The following is a 15,468-nucleotide window of genomic DNA, read 5'->3' as shown; positions in this document are numbered from 1 at the left end:
AAAGAATTATAAAATAATTACAGGTTAAGCATGCTTTACCTGAAATACTTGGAACCAGAAGTATTTAGGATGTTGGATTTTTTCACATTTTGGAATATTTGCAGATAGATGAGATAACCTGACAAATTACCATGGAGTGGAACCACCTTGTGATTGTTCAGAGAGCTTTAGTTGAGAACATTTTGGATTTCAGATTTTTGGATTAGGGGTGCTCAACTTGTGAAACTAAATCAGTTGTAGTGATAGAAACAAATGGCATAATCTTTGTTGGAAGATAAAATTTTGTCAGGTTAATTTAGAATAATAATTCAATTCATAGTGGTTTATTAGAGACATACCTAGTGAATCCTTTTTCTTTTATACTGGGCTTGTGCTCCTTTTTCTCAGGGAACTCTTTCCTGCTTCCTTAAAGACATTAAAGTCCCTGCCATGAGTTCTCCTACGGCTGTATTTGTAATCTTTCATTGTTGTAGTTTCAGATTTGTCTGAGATAGACATGGTGGCACTCTGAGACTGGAGGATTGAAAGTTCAGGCCCAGCCTGAGCAATCTAGCAAGACCCTGTCTCAAAATTTGAATGAATGAATGAATGAATCAATGAATCAATGAATCAATGGGGCTGGGGAGGTAGCTCAGTGCAGAGGCTCTGGGTTGAATCTCCTGTATTACAAAAATAAATACATTTCTCTATATGATTATTCAATTTTTCTGCCTCCTTGTCCAAACTACAAACTCTCCTTAAAGGCAGAACCATGGTTGGTTTGCTCAGCATTTTCTGCCTGCATCTAGTACTTGCATCTAGTTCAATGAATGAAAGTACAAGAAGATGTAGAAATGTGTCTTTAAGTACATGCAAACAGGGGCTGGGGATTTAGCTCAGCGGCAAAAGCGCCTGCCTGGCAAGCGCAAGGTCGTGAGTTCGGTTCCCGGCACCAGAGAAAAACCAAAACAAAAAAAAAAAAAAAAGAAAAAAAAAAGTACATGCAAACAAATAGAAAGCAGGATCTGGCAAATTATCAAAATATTAATATTAAAGCCAGACAGACTAATAGGACATTGTAATTAAATATCAGAGCACCCGTTCTTAAATTTTCCCATACATCAGAATTTTCTTGTTAAAACAAATTGCTGGGCCCCACCCCTAGAATTTCTCTTTCTGCAGGTCTTGGGCAAGTCCAGAGAATTTGCATTTCTCTGAGATTCCCACGACAGCTGAGGCTGCTGGTCCAGGGGCTTCACTTTGAGAAGCACTGTGTTAGAAAATAGTTTCCTGTTCAGAGTTCATGAAGATTTTGATCTCATGAGTGCTGGTGCATCGAACAACGTTGTATCTAAATATACAAAGTAAATGTAGACATACTACCAAGTAGAAGGACATATCACAACATTTAATCTTTGCCAGAGCAATACACAAAGATACAGGATTTGAATAGTATAGTTAGTACTGTTGATTGAACAATTTTGAAGCCTATATATAGCAGATAACATGTACCTTTTCCAGTGTTCATGAGTCAACTACAGAAATTATTTACCTACCAAAAAATCTGAAGCTCCTATACTGGGAGAGGAAAAACCATAAAAAAGGCTAAGAAGCCGGGCGTGGTGGCGCACGCCTGTAATCCCAGCACTCAGGAGGCTGAGGCAGGAAGATCATTGTGAGTTCAAGGCCAGCCTGGGCTACAAAGTGAGCTCAAGGCCAGCCTGAACTGCATAGTAAGACCCTGTCTCAAAAAACAAACAAAAAAAAAGACTAAGAAATTAAGGAGAAAATACTTAACAACATGTATAACAAAATGTTGATATCCTTCATCTACAACAAATTTAGTGTTTTTTAAAGGAAAATTACAAAAGATAAGGTAATTAATTAAACAGGGAAAATAATTTCCTCAGAAATCAAAGAAATAGAAAAATTCAGCAATGTGGTACAGTTCCTCCCATCAAGTATGCGAAGGGATGTAATACTACTTAATGTTGGCTGCTGTGTATGGAGACAGACGTTTTCACACCTTTCTGCTTGAAACAGTGATGCTGTGGTTATCAAAAGGCTTAGAAGTGCTTACTTTCCCCCGCCTCTTGGAATTGATCCTAAGGAAATGTGCAAAGAGTCTGCTCAGTAATCTGTATTTTGCAATCACGTGCAAAACTAATGGGCAAATGTGCAAAAATTTCCACAAGGATGTGGGCCACGGTATTTTTTAAGAAGGAAAAAAAATTTTGAAATAATCTCAATGTCCCCTGGCAGAGGGGACTAGCTCAGCAAATTGCAGAGTCCCATGGGAACCACGCGGCCAATAAAGGCCAGGGAGATCAATACTTATTGATTGGGCAAGATGTCCACAAAGTATTGTCGATTGAATATACCAGGTTACAAAGAGAATATTGATCAGGGCCGACTAATTCAAGGCCACAGGAGCCAGACAAATGATATCAGCCAGAGGAGCACCCCCAGCTGAGACAGGGTGAAGCCGAAGACTGGGGCAGATGGCAGGTGGGTGCACGCTGCCCCCCACAGGGTAGACAGTGCACTTTGTTTGGGGTGTAGGTGATTGCAATTGCTCCCTAGTTTTAAAAATGTGTGCCTGCATTTATCAGTATTTGATAAAGACATCAGTCATTTTAAGAAGAAAGAAGCTAGGCAGAGCCTTTGAGAGGTAAAGATAAAGTCCAGTGTAGTATGCAAGAGGTAAAGATAAAGTCTAGTGTAGTCTGCAAGAGGAAGTGACCCCCTGCTGCTGAAGGTTGAGAGATGCTCCAGAGCCAGGGAAGGTCCCTGAGACAGGGGTCTGGGTGTGGCCACAGAGGACAGGGCTTGCAGAGAGGCTGATGGAGATGTTGGTGTGGAAAGTCACCTCGGGTCACCACACAGTTCCTGAGCACCAGGATCGAGGGTGGAGAGACGGAGGAGAGCAATGTGTGCTAGGTTCTGTTCTAAGCACTTGACTCACACATTTAATCCTCACAGCAATCCTATAAGGTGGTCCCAAGATGACCTCTGTTTTCCAGAGAGGGAAATAGAGGCACAGAGAGAGGTTAAGAGACTTGCACCAGGTTGCAGAGCTGGAGTTTGAGTCAGACTTGCTTCTGATTGGTGGAAGGAGGAGTTTGGGGGGTGGAGCTGATGCTTTTGGGTCAGGGCCATGTGCCCGTTCTCACACCTTCCTCCTCCTTGGACAGAAACTGGCAACTACACCTGTGAATTCTGTGGGAAGCAGTACAAGTACTACACGCCCTACCAGGAGCATGTGGCCTTACACGCCCCCATCAGTGAGTACCTTTTCTGGGGGGAGATGGGGTGTCATTTGGGTCGGGGAAGAGACCAGCCTTTGGCCAGGGAGGAAAGAAAGGTGAGCTCAGTCCCGGTCAGTCCAGGTGTCTGCTGTGACCTGGGCCCCCTCACTGCAGTGCCTGGAAGGCCCCCGCAAACCAGCAAGGTCAGAGCCCTGCTGTGATGGACTCGGAGGCCTGGTGCGTTAGGAGAGTGGACATCACTCGTCCAGGTCACACAGCGGCTTTGTCTCCAGCCCCTCTGAACACCTCCAGACCAGGAGCCTCCTAACCCCACTCCCAGAGCCAAGCTTGGTGATGCAGCTTCAGTCTGAGTTAACGCAGGGACTGACCCTGGCCAGGGGCATGTTGGCAAAACAAGACGGCTCCCTGTTTGCCCTCCACAGTACAAAGCAGGGAGGTAGCAGGCGTGGCAGGCTGGGAATCTGGAGGCCTGGATATGAAGCCTCGCAGACTCCCAGCTGCTGGTGAACCTTGGCGGCCCCGTCCTGTCTCCAGCCCACAGTCTGTGACGCCTCCCCTGGCAAGGACAAGAAAGACTCCAAGGCCTCTTTCCCCAGGGAACCCTGGCCTTCCATTTTGATGGCTATGGGCCTCTGTGCTGATTTCGCAACTCCTCTTCTGCAGGTCAAATGGGCTCTATCCTTAGATCCCTAAACATCTGATCTGGGAGGGCCCTCAGTCCTGCACCCCTGCATGTACAGGTGGAGGATCCTTTGTGCTGACAGCGTCTCAGGGTAATAAGACAGGGTGCTTAGGGGTGTGTTTGGGGACTTCATTGCTTAGATTTCTCACCGAAGAGCTGTGGGGATCCTTCCTTATTTCTGTGGTTAGGGAGATTAGGTCCAGAGACAGCAGCCTCCCGGACTGTGAGTACCAGTGACCTTGTATGGACCTAAATCCTCCTGAGGTCCAGCCCTGGGCTAGAATTCTCATTCTGATTTGGCCTTTGACTACTATGTGACTTGATACATACGGCTTCCCTTCTCTGAGCCCGTATTTCCTGTCTGAGAGGTTAAGATCTTTCCAACCCAGGGTCTGGATTCCAGATATCTTTGGACTAAAGCAACCTTCAGGCAGGCACACGCTACAATCAAGTGTGTGTGAGAAGAGAAAATACAGAGGTTGTGCTAGGTGGGCATCGATCCATCCATTTGATCCACTCATGGTGAAGGTGCCTGGGCATCAGCGCTGTTCATGGGCAGCTGTGCACCAGTGCACTCCAATGAAGAAGCACCTGCCTGTTGCCTAGTGTGAGGATGCTACCCAGCATGCATTTCTAGCATTGCTTACAAAGCCAGCCTGCAGCCTTGAGCTCAACCTTTGCAGAGGATCTTCAGTGCTGCTTTTGTACTTCCTGGAGTAAGAGAAGTAAGTCATGAGTTGATGAGACAAAATGTGGCTTTAAGCCCTCCTGGTAGGGTCCAGGTCCATGCTCTGCTATGAAGCTGTTCTGTACCTGCCATGATGGCACAGTAGAAAGGGGTGTCAACTGCACCCTACTTTCTTCCTTGATATCCCGGTGCTTCTCTCCTGGAAGGCTGTCTACTTCTCATTCTCTGTTCCTTGTTGTCTTTATCTTTCTGCTGTGCTCTCCGTTTTTCTGCATCTGCTTTGTTGAATGAATCTCTCTGTTACTGAAGTCTAGAAACTTTAGAAGTGTCTGTGTGTCAAACACAGCGTGGAAGCCTTAGGCTAGATTCAGAAAGACCCAGGCTAACTGCAGAACTTCTTATAAATGGACTCCTAATGTGTACTCTTGTACCTGCTTGTTTCTGTCATGCAAATTCATGTTTATTTCTGAGCAGTATTCCATTGTATGAATTGTATACAGTCGTGTACATTGCATACAAACTGTATACTGTACTTTGTTTTGTCCTTTACCTGCTCCTTTGAGTTGTTTCCAGTTATAGGCTATTGTAAATAAAGCTACTATGAAAATAGTTGCAAAAAGCTTTTTGTAGACATATGTATAGAGTAGAATTATTGGGTTATTAACTTTTAAAGAACTGACACACCATTTTCCAAAATGGCCATGGCGTCTTCCATTCCTCCCAGCCCTGTCTGAGAGTTCCACTTGATCCATGGCCTTACTAGGGTCTGGTGACACTGGCTTGTTTAATTCTAGCTATTCTAGCGTGTGGTTATATCTCATTGTGGTTTTGTTTTGTTCATGACTAATGATGTTGGACATCACTGTTTGCTTGTTGTCCATTGTGTATTTTGTTTTGGAAATTGTTCCTTTGAGTCACTTGCCCATTTTTGGTGAATTATCTTCTTATTAAATTATAGAAGTTCTTTCTACTTTCCAGAAGGTCCTGGTCCTTTGTCAGGTGTATGTACTGTGGATATTTTATCCCAATCTCTGACATGCCTATTGATTTCCATACAGTACCTCCTGATGAGCACATGCTTTTCATTGTGAAGAAATTCAGTTGATCATGTTGGAAAGTGTATTTTCTTCTTCAGTTTTCTGAAGAACTTGTATAGAACTGGTAATACTTCCCATAAATGTTCTGTTGAAGTCAACAGTGAAGCCATAAAGGCTGGGATTTTCTTTGTAAGAAGGCATTAGACACTGTATTCCACTTGCAAATATTTGGGAATTTATTCAGCTTTTTAAAGTTGATTTCTAATTTAATTCCATTGTGGTCAGAGTACATATGCTGCATGACTTGTAATCTTTGAAATTTACTGAGATGTGCTTTATGACCTGTCATTTTGTCCCCCTTGCTTGTGTGTTCCATGTCCACTTGAAAAAAAAAAAAAAAAAGCTTAACCTTCTAGTGTCAGATGAAATCAGTTAATAATGTTCAGATCTCTGTGCCCTTCCTCGACTTTTCAAAAACAAATGTGATTGTCTTATCAGGTACTGAGAGAAGTGTCAAAATCCTCAACTATAATTGTGGATTTCACTGTTTCCCCCTTTAGGTCTGCCATTTTTTGACTAATTTTGTTTGAAATTACCTTTAGATGCATACACGTAAGATCATTATGTCTTGACAAAACTAACCCTTTTTAAAGTTGTACAGTACCTTTTATCATTGGCAATATCTGTCTTCCTAAAATCTTTCCTGACTCATACTACAGCCATTACAGCTTTCTTAGGATTGGTGTTCACATGGTATATCTCCTTTCATGCTTTTCTTTTAGTTTGTAGTTTTACATGTGAAGTGTCTACATGCAGTTGGTTCTTGCTTCTGAAAATCTTTGCCTTTTAATTAACAAATTTAATCCATTTACATTTAACGTACTTTATTATTAGATTTCAGTTTACCATCTTGTGTTTTTTCTGTCTCATTTGTTCTTAATTTTAGTTTTCCTCTTATTTTCTTGCCATCTTTAGTATTATGCAAGTATTTTTTAATTTCCTGTTAACTTTTTGCTGTTAACTTTTTTTCACTCCATGGTTTATCTACATTTTTAATGTATTATAGTCTACTATGAATTTATGTTGTAACACATCACATTCATATAAGAGCCTTACAACAGAATACTTCCAGTTGCTACCCTCCTATATTTTATGCTATTAATGGGTACAACTACATATGTTACATACCTAACAATCACTATTTTAGCTTTAAATAGTCAATTATTTGATTAAAGTGTTTGAGAAATTAGAAATTGCCTTTTCTGTTTACCTACACATTTACTGTTTTCTGTGCTTTGGTTTTCTTTATGTAAATCTGAATTCCATCTATTAATAAATTCGCTATGCTGTTCAGGAATTTTCTTGAGCATTTCTTACATTGTAGGTCCACTGATGAAAGACCTCAGAAATGAAAAATGTTTTGTTTTACCTTCTCTTTTGAAGGATTTTTTTCTGGATATGGCATTCTAGGTTAAGAACATTTTCTCTCAGCATTTAAAAAAAAATCATTCCTTTATCTTGTATGTTATGTTGCTTCTGATGAAATGAAGGGGTTATTCTGATTGTTTTGCTTCTATATTTGACGTCTGTTTGTCTGCTTGCTTTTAAATATTTCCATATTATATTGGTGTTTAGCAATGTGGTTGTGGTATGTTTATGGTTTCTAAGGTTCACTGAGCTCCTTTGATCACTGGTTTTATATTTTTCATCAGATTTAGGAAATTTTTAGCCTCTATGTCTTCAGATGTTTTTCTTCCCTAATTTCTCTTTCGTCCCCTTTTGAGGCTTTCATTGTATGTGTGTTAGGTGTTTGATAATGTTTCCAGGTCAAGTGAAACTGTTCATTTTTCAGCCTTGCTTTCCTCTGTGCTTCAGTTTGGATCCATCCTATTGCCTTGACTTCAAATTCACTGACCTTTTCTTCTATAACACTTACTCCTATAAATTCTGTTTGGCTACTTTTTTCATACCTTTCATTTTTTTTCTCTTCATCACATTCCTGTCCTCCTTCAAATCTCTGAGCATACTGTCTCCTGATTCCATCAACCCTGTCATTTCTGTATTTTTCCCTTGATCATTAATCACTGTCCTGCCTCGTGTGAAAAATAATTGCTCATCTGTGCTGCACAGGATGCTATGTTGACTGGATTTTGTTTTCTTTCTTTGCAAAGTGTTGCCTTTATTCTGGCAGGCAGTAAACTTACTTGCAGATCAGCTTGATACTCCAAAAACCTCTTTTAAGCTGTGTTAGGGCAGGGCCAGAATAGTTCTTATTCTAGGATTATATTAGCTCTTCTCAGATCTGTTCTTCCTGGGTTTCCGCTGAATGTGTGATGTTTTCAGCAGTGTTTCTCCTCTTGGGCAGGTGTGAACTTGGACTATCTCTACTCTTGTGCAACTTCTGAATCTTCCCTCTGTTAGCCATTTCCTGTTCAGCTTTGCCGATGCTTAATGCAACTTAACTCTCAGCCAGAGGCATCAAGGGGGCCTTGCTGTACATTTCTGGAGTTCTTTTCTTTGCTCAGTTCTTTTCTCTCTGTTATTCTGCCCTGCAGATTCCAACCACCTCATAAGCCCTGACCTCTGGTCACTGTCTCCTCTCTTCGGTGAGGCAACTTTCTTTGTCTGGTGCCACCGCTGTACCTGACCTAGAGGTCGATCTGGGCAGAGCGCTGCGTGACCATGGGGCTCATATCTTCTCTCAGGACTTGCAGTTTGGCACCGTCTATTGACCAAGGCCTAGAAACTGTTGTCTCTTCCCAGCTGTAAGCTGCATGTGGCAGGAGGTCTGGGGTTCTACCAATTACTCTGTCTTGGCCAGAAGGGAACATTCTTCCGCATTCATTTCACAATGAAACCTCAAGCAAGGCTTCCCTGGTTGCCTCCTCCACCACATCTACCATTCCTTCCCATCTCCAGCCTTTAAGCACTTGATTCCATTGGCCTGGAATTCACCTTCCTCCACCTCGGGAATTTCAGAGTCCCCCCAGGCCCTCCATCTCTCAGTTAGTTGGTTACATTTCTCAAATCCTTACATTCCCCGGATTTTTTCTTTTTTTGCAGAAAGAAGAGACACAGTGCTGTTAATTTGCTAGATACCTGAATGTAAATAGCTCCTGTGTGTTTCTCATGAAGACAGCCAGGCTGCCTGGGAGTCTTTCTCTCTTGGTATGAGATTAGGTAGCAGTTCCACTGGGACAAGCAGACTATTGAGGGACTTGAGTTGTTGGGAGCCTGAGTTCATCTCACTCAGCCCAGGCAGCCTGAGTTCATCTCACTAAGCCCCATGGTTACGCAGCGCTCTGCCCAGGTGCACTGCGTGACCCTGAGGAGGTGCCCAGACCTCTCTGAGCCTGGTCCTATCTGCCTTACTCCCTGGGGGCCTAGAGGAGGGTACTGCGTCAGACAGCTTCATGGCACAGCTACACCTCACTTTGGGCAGCCAGCCCATCCCCCGTCTTTGACGTGCTCTTCAGCATTCTGAGTTTTACTCTTCTGGCCACTCATGCATTGATTGACGAACTCCGCCGTTTCTCCACAGACAGTGCTCAGGGTAGGCCAGGTAGTCAGAGCACAGGGCGCCAAACAAGTGATTTGGGAAAGAGAGATGGATAAAAGGTCACACTATGTGTCACTGGTGGGGGAGGTGATCAGCTCTGAGAAGGGAGGAGAAGAGGGGACCAACAGATGATCAGTTGGGGAGTTGGCACTGGGGAGCGATCCCTAAGGAAGTGCTAAGTGTAGTATACGGGGGTGGCAGTCGGGAGTTTGAAGGAAGAATGTTGCAGGCAGAGGGAGCAGAATGTGCAAAGGCCCTGAGCTAGAAAGAGAGCAGGTGTTGCAGGTGAGAAGGCAAAGATGGGAGAGGCCTGAGAGGAAGTGGGAGAGTCTGGCAAGTCCCGGTAAGGTGACTAAAGCAAAGCGGTGGTGCCCCCAGGTTTTTATATCAAGTGCTTCATGGGTGTCTCTAGATCCCTGCCACAAGGAAAGAAGGGACTCCCTCTCCAGGAATTCTAGGATTTTTACAGCAGGAATTGACAGTGGAAAGGTCCAATCCTGAGAGTACTCTAGAAATTGTTCTGTGGGTGTGGGGACAGGCCTCAGGGACAGTGCCAGTTAGGAGTGCTCTGTCCTTGTGCCCAGATCCCTGGAATGGGTGGGGCCAGGGCGAAGGCTCCCTTGGCTGGCTGGCAGACTGGAGCCCCTGTCTCCTCCCAGCACTGGCTTCCTGTGTGCCCATAAGAAACCTGTTAACCTGTCTGGGACTTGGTTTCCTTATCTCCGAAGCAATAGGAGCAGCAGCTGCCTACACGTGAGGAGCAGTTTCCGCTCAGGTGTCCCTGTGGCTTTCTGGGCATCTCACAGAGTCCCTGTGGGGCTGCCTGCTCGGCCAGGGCCTGCCCACTCTCACCAGTGGGGTGAGACTGGGGAAACTGAGGCCAGGAGAGGAAGTACTCTGCGCAAGACCGGAAGTCGGAGCTGGACTTCAGAGGGAGGCTGGCTTCACTCCAGCTTCAGTTAGGGTTCTGTGAGAGTGAGCCTCCAGCCGTGGTCCCTAACCTGGTCCCTCACACAAAGAGACAGTGGAGAAATCAGAGCTGGACTCTGGACGCCAGCAGAGTGCTGAATGTTCGGATTCATTTTGTGATTAAAAAGAAATGGGATAATGCTAGAGGACCCATCCTTGTGAATGGACCTAGGGGTCACTGAGGTCCTCGGCTCGGAGAGAGGGAAAGGAGAATGGAGGTACCTTCACCACCCAGACCTCTCCAGGGCCTGGGTCAGAAGGCGAGAGTCCAGAGCGCAGGGACTTGGGTGGCGAGGGACACTGTGCTCCCTAGACTGAGCCTGGGGTTTCCTTCTGGGCTGGGCCGGGCTTGTTTAAGGGAGCTGTGGCCATAGAACTGCCCACTGCTGCCTCTAGCTACTCCTGTAGTAGGTGGAGGTATGCTCCGTGCATCCCTCAGTGCGCAGCACTGCGGACCCAGGACCCTGATGGCTTCCTGTTTCTGCCACTCACTGCCTGTGTGACTCAGACAAAGCCCAATATCCTGCTTCTTTGGGCCAGTGCTTCCCCCTCAGTGCCAGGCATGGTGAGAGGTGGAGGGTTAGGGGTCCTCTCTCCCCGGGGCCTCTGAGCAGTAGATGGTGTCTGTGCTATCCAGGACGGGAGCTGTCCTGGGAGATCTCATCACCACCCCAGAGGCAGGAAGCTGGAGCCAGGACCTTTTCTGGACAGCTCATTGCTGTGGCCAGGCCCTGTGTACAGATGGTGCCCGTGGGAAGTTCCTAATTCCTGTGTGTTGTAGATTGTCCTGGTGAGCAACACCCAGGGAGTCCCTTCTCCACTCTGCCTGGTCCTTTCCTGCCCTTCCTCTCCCATCTAACGTGGAAGAGGCCAAGTTTAGGAGTGTAACCCACTGGTGAGGGCTCAGGCCACTGTTGCCTGCCCAGATGGGCAGAGGTGGAAGCCAAGTCAGGCGACCAAGTCAGTGACTGCAGAATTCTTCTGCAGAAAAATCAGCTGAGGGAGAATCACCTTGGTCATGTGACACGAGCTTCTCTGAGTACCAAGGGACTCCACTTATTTCAGCTACCCTGTCAGCCACTGTCCACTGAGTGAGTGGGGGGGTTCCACAGAGCCCCTTTCTCTACAATCACAGGTGTGACATCAGGCCCCTCCATTTCCCCCCGGCAACCCCATCACAACCCCTGCCTGTGTCCTTTCTGTCATTCCTTCTGAGCCAGCTTTCCTGTGGAGCAAAAGGGCTGGAAGCCAACATTCTAGAAAATGGCATCCTCGATGTGGGTCACGTGCCAAGGTCTTAGACACCGAGAGACTGGGCTGGTCGGGGTGACAGGTGACTCACAGAGTGGGCTGGTCAGTGACCTCCAGGTAACTGAGTGTGAGCTGGTGGTCCGGCTCACACCGGTGGAGGAAGAGCTAGAGAAGGTTCTAGACTCCCAGTCTTTGCTCTCTGTGGAAAAAGAGGCTGGGTGGAGAAGTCCCAACTCCAGGCTCAGGGACCTGTGGTCTGAGAGGCCACTTACGCTGCGGCCTCGAGGGTCCCTGGGGACTGAGAGCGTGACCCTCTCAGGTACTGCCCCCGGGTGGGAGCCACCGGACGATCCAGACACGGGCTCTGAGTGCTCACATCCAGAGGTCACCCCGTCTCCACGCTTCGTGGCAGCGAAGACCCAGACGAACCAGTCGGGGAAAAAAGCTCCTGCCTCGGTGGTCCGATGCGCCACGCTCTTGCACCGCACCCCTCCAGCCACCCAAACCCAGACGTTCCGCACTCCAAATTCGGGATCTCCAGCGAGCAAGGCGACCGCAGGTACCGATGGCCGGCATTACCCCACACTTCCTCCACCCCTCACCTTCTCTGCACCTGCCACCACTGTGCCCAGTCTTTGTTCCCTGCAAGAGCAAGAGTGGAGGTCCCATCATGCTCTGGGACAAATCTGGAACCCAGCTCTACCTCTGGCCAGCTCTGAGACCATGAGCCAGGTTCTCTTGCCCCAAACCAGAGGGTGGTAAAAGAAGGTCTGCAAAATAATAGAATATTTTTCCCCAAAATCATGCCCTTGGGCTTATTTTATTTGGCCTTTACAAGGCCTAAAAACTTCTCAAACTAACTGCCAGCCCTTGAACACTGGAAGATTTTATGTAAAACCTTTTATTTCTAGCTGACACTGGAAAGTCAGATCTGGCTCCTGGGCCCACGTTCCTGCAGGGCAACAATTGGCTGCCTCCTTTAACAGGGCATGTGCTGTCTGGTTTCCCCTAGTCCCCACCACTCCCTACTGCCTCTGCACCACAGTGGGCCCATGGCAGGTGTCATTTCTCATTGTGATCGCACTGTTGTCTGTGTACATCCAGCCCAGTCCGTCCATTTGTGTCGCCTGCCTGGACCCCGTTAGCATGAGTCTGCACCCTCTGCCTTTAAGAAAACCAATCTGAACACTCACTCATTTCAACACAAAGCCACTCTCTATGAAGCAGTGGTGGGCCTGGTGCTCTGAGCTCTTGGCCTCCCCCATCTAGCACTCCGTGTGGAATGACTGCAGGAGAGAGAGCCCCAGGTGGAAGGGAATGCCAGCTTCTGTATCTTCTGAGTCCACAGAGAAAAGGGCTCTGGTTCCAGAAGGGTGAACAGGCAATAAAAAGTCCCCAGTGGTCATTTCCTCCAGGAACACTGATGATGGCCGTTGCGTGCTGAGTACCAGTTGTCAGGATTCCTTGGATTCACATTTGCACGGAGCAAGCATTGGACCATTGCCTGGATTTGTGGGATATAGCATGGAGTGATGTGACACCCTTGGCACTTCCGGGCACCGTCAGAGAACCATCCATGACACATGCAAGTGATCAAGTGGTGACCTCAAGTGAATGAGCTCATTTGATGACCTGGCAGGGTGATGAGCTATGCTTTTCTTGACCTTGGTTGAGGAGGTTAATTGGAGGCAAAGGCATAGTTTGTTGCGCTTAGGTCTCTCAAAAGGAGAAGAGTCAGCCAGCCTGGAAGACAATGGCATGACAGTTGCAGTTTTGCAATGGTAGTCACAAGTTAGCAAGAAGCAGACTGGTCATCACGGTCTCGGGGTGGTTGACATTGTCTCACCAGAGTCACGGCGTACAGATCTTGCTCCAACTCTTGAGCTTTGTGGAGTCAAGTTCATCATCCTGGCCCTGAGGCCCTCAGGGCAGTTCATGGCCCTCGGTGTCTCCGACAGAGCCTCTAACAAGCTGTGGGACTGCGTTGATGGGACTTGGAAGACTGGTGGTGGGGATTACATCTGGATTTACTAGCTGGGCAGGCCAGAGGGCACCAGGTTGGCAGCAGGAACTGGCAGGGGCTGGGAAACAGTGCATGCTGGAGGTAGAAGTTGTCATGGGCCCCATCATCCTGAAGTACGTGGCTCTTCCTCTGTGCCTGTGAGCGTGCCTGCGTGCAAGGCTTCACCTGCAGGGCCCCACACCTTTGCGGCAAGGAATTTACATCACCAGCTAAGCAGGAGGAGACTCCTGGTAAGAGCTAGCAATTTGGTGGTGCCAAATTCTACCTAGATGTTGGTAGGAGCAAAACTCTTGCCTAAGGAGGTACCCATTGCCCTGCAGACATGAGAATTTAAGGTGAAGGGAATCCCTTCCTTCCGCAGAGCATGTGCCCCCGGAGTGAATCTCACGCTGCCATCTTACAGTGCTGGAGTATACCTGAGAACTTGGCAACCTCACTCTGTCCTGCTTTTTCACATGGAAAATGAGAATAAGAGTTTAGCCTTGGGGCTTTTGGGAGGACTAAGGGAGCCCATGGCTGTTCAGTGTTTGAACCAGTGCCTGGCACATAACAGGTGCCCAGGCGTGAGACCTCTCCCTACCAAGGGCCATCTTGGCTCACCTGTACATGTTGTCTTACAGCACTCAGCCCAGGCATCCTAAGTTAGACTTGAAGGCAGTGTTGAGCTCAATGTCAGCAGCAGCCTTCCCAGGAAGGACGCTCCGTGGGAGGCCCTGTGGACTGGGATGGCCGAGGGGAATGAGCAGGCCCATAGCAGCCGCTGCTGGCTTCCTTTCCCATCATCCCTATGATTATCAGAGCCCCAGAAATTGCAGTCAGCACTTACCTTTCTCAGTAGGGTGGACAGGCTGAGAGCAGCATTGCCCAAAGTGGGTTCCCAAGATCCCCGTTTTGTGGAATAATACAAAATCAGTCTTTCAAATGGGGCTCTGCTGGGACTTCTGATGTGTTTGGGGAAGGTTGGATTAAATAAAGTGAAATGAGTCTTCTGCCGGTGGAACTTCTCCAAGCCATGATAATCTTGTGCAAATCATTTCTTCTTAAGGAAGGAAGGGAGTGTGTCAGCTGCACATCCCCAGGGTCCTCATCTCCTGGATCATCTGGCGTCTCTGTGGTACCAAGAGCACCCTGGAAGAGCTAGCTTACCTCCCAACTTGGATTTTCTGTTCAGTACTTTCTGCTGGTTGTGGGATGGTGGGCAGCTAAATTTGTGGCTTTCTGCTTGGCTGGGCTGTCAGTGCATCATGGGGTTTCCAGCAAGAGGACTGTGCCAGCCAGCGAGCAGAGGTGCAGAGACCTGGGGGCGCCAGTCCTTTTGCCTTTCCCCAAGTGAGCCCAGACTGCCTCCCCTAGTCTCTGGTCTTTCTGGGGTGCAGGGCTGCCCGCGATCTCCTCCATGTGCCTTTTATCCCAGGATGCCCTCCCTGCCACCCAGGCTTCACCCTCCTGATGGAGCTGCAGTCGCTGCCTGCCCCTCGGTCTGTCAGAGCTGCCACTAGGAACAGGCTGCAGCCCCCCCGCCCCTTTGTGGGGCTGTGAGAGCGGAATAGAAGAGCAGAGGATGGCCTTGTCACATGACTTGTCTCTCATGTGTGTCCAGGAGCTGAAGATGGGACACCCATTTTGCTGTCTGCTATATTGGCTGGATTGCATCACTGGGGCTTTGAAGAGGTCACCCCCATACCTGGGCCTCCTGGCCCCACCAGCAGGGTCTCTTGGGGCATGGGCAAGGTACCAGCACTTCATATGTGCCCGAGGTACTTGTGAGGTCCTTCCTGAAGTCCTGGCCCCCCTCCTTGTGCTGCCTCCCCAGCAGAGCCCCCAGCATCCACCCAGCCTCAAGGGCCCCTCCCCAAGAACACATACTGACCACTCCGCACGGTTTTCTGTCTCTGTCCTGTTCCCCACCCAGCAGAAAGCGCTTTCAGTCGGAGAGTGGAAGGCAAAGCACAAAACCACTTTGAAGAAACCAACAGCAGTTCACAGAACTCCAGCGGTGAGTGTGTCTGCG

At 47.7% G+C, this 15,468-nt stretch overlaps 1 protein-coding gene across 1 annotated transcript in view; it reads left to right on the top strand.

The window, feature by feature from the left end:
- Znf618 (zinc finger protein 618) overlaps nucleotides 1–15,468 on the top strand; it is a 112,512-nt gene that overhangs the window by 74,040 nt on the left and 23,004 nt on the right. The window contains exons 10-12 of the mRNA XM_013513280.1: nucleotides 3,174–3,263; nucleotides 11,754–11,993; nucleotides 15,370–15,453. Coding sequence (XP_013368734.1) covers nucleotides 3,174–3,263; nucleotides 11,754–11,993; nucleotides 15,370–15,453 — 414 coding nt within the window. The remainder of the gene's footprint in view (nucleotides 1–3,173; nucleotides 3,264–11,753; nucleotides 11,994–15,369; nucleotides 15,454–15,468) is intronic.

The sequence above is a fragment of the Chinchilla lanigera genome, unplaced genomic scaffold, assembly GCF_000276665.1.
Source record: "Chinchilla lanigera isolate Chin_1 unplaced genomic scaffold, ChiLan1.0 scaffold00018, whole genome shotgun sequence".
Taxonomy (NCBI): domain Eukaryota; kingdom Metazoa; phylum Chordata; class Mammalia; order Rodentia; family Chinchillidae; genus Chinchilla; species Chinchilla lanigera.
This window is presented reverse-complemented; position numbering and strand designations above follow the sequence as displayed.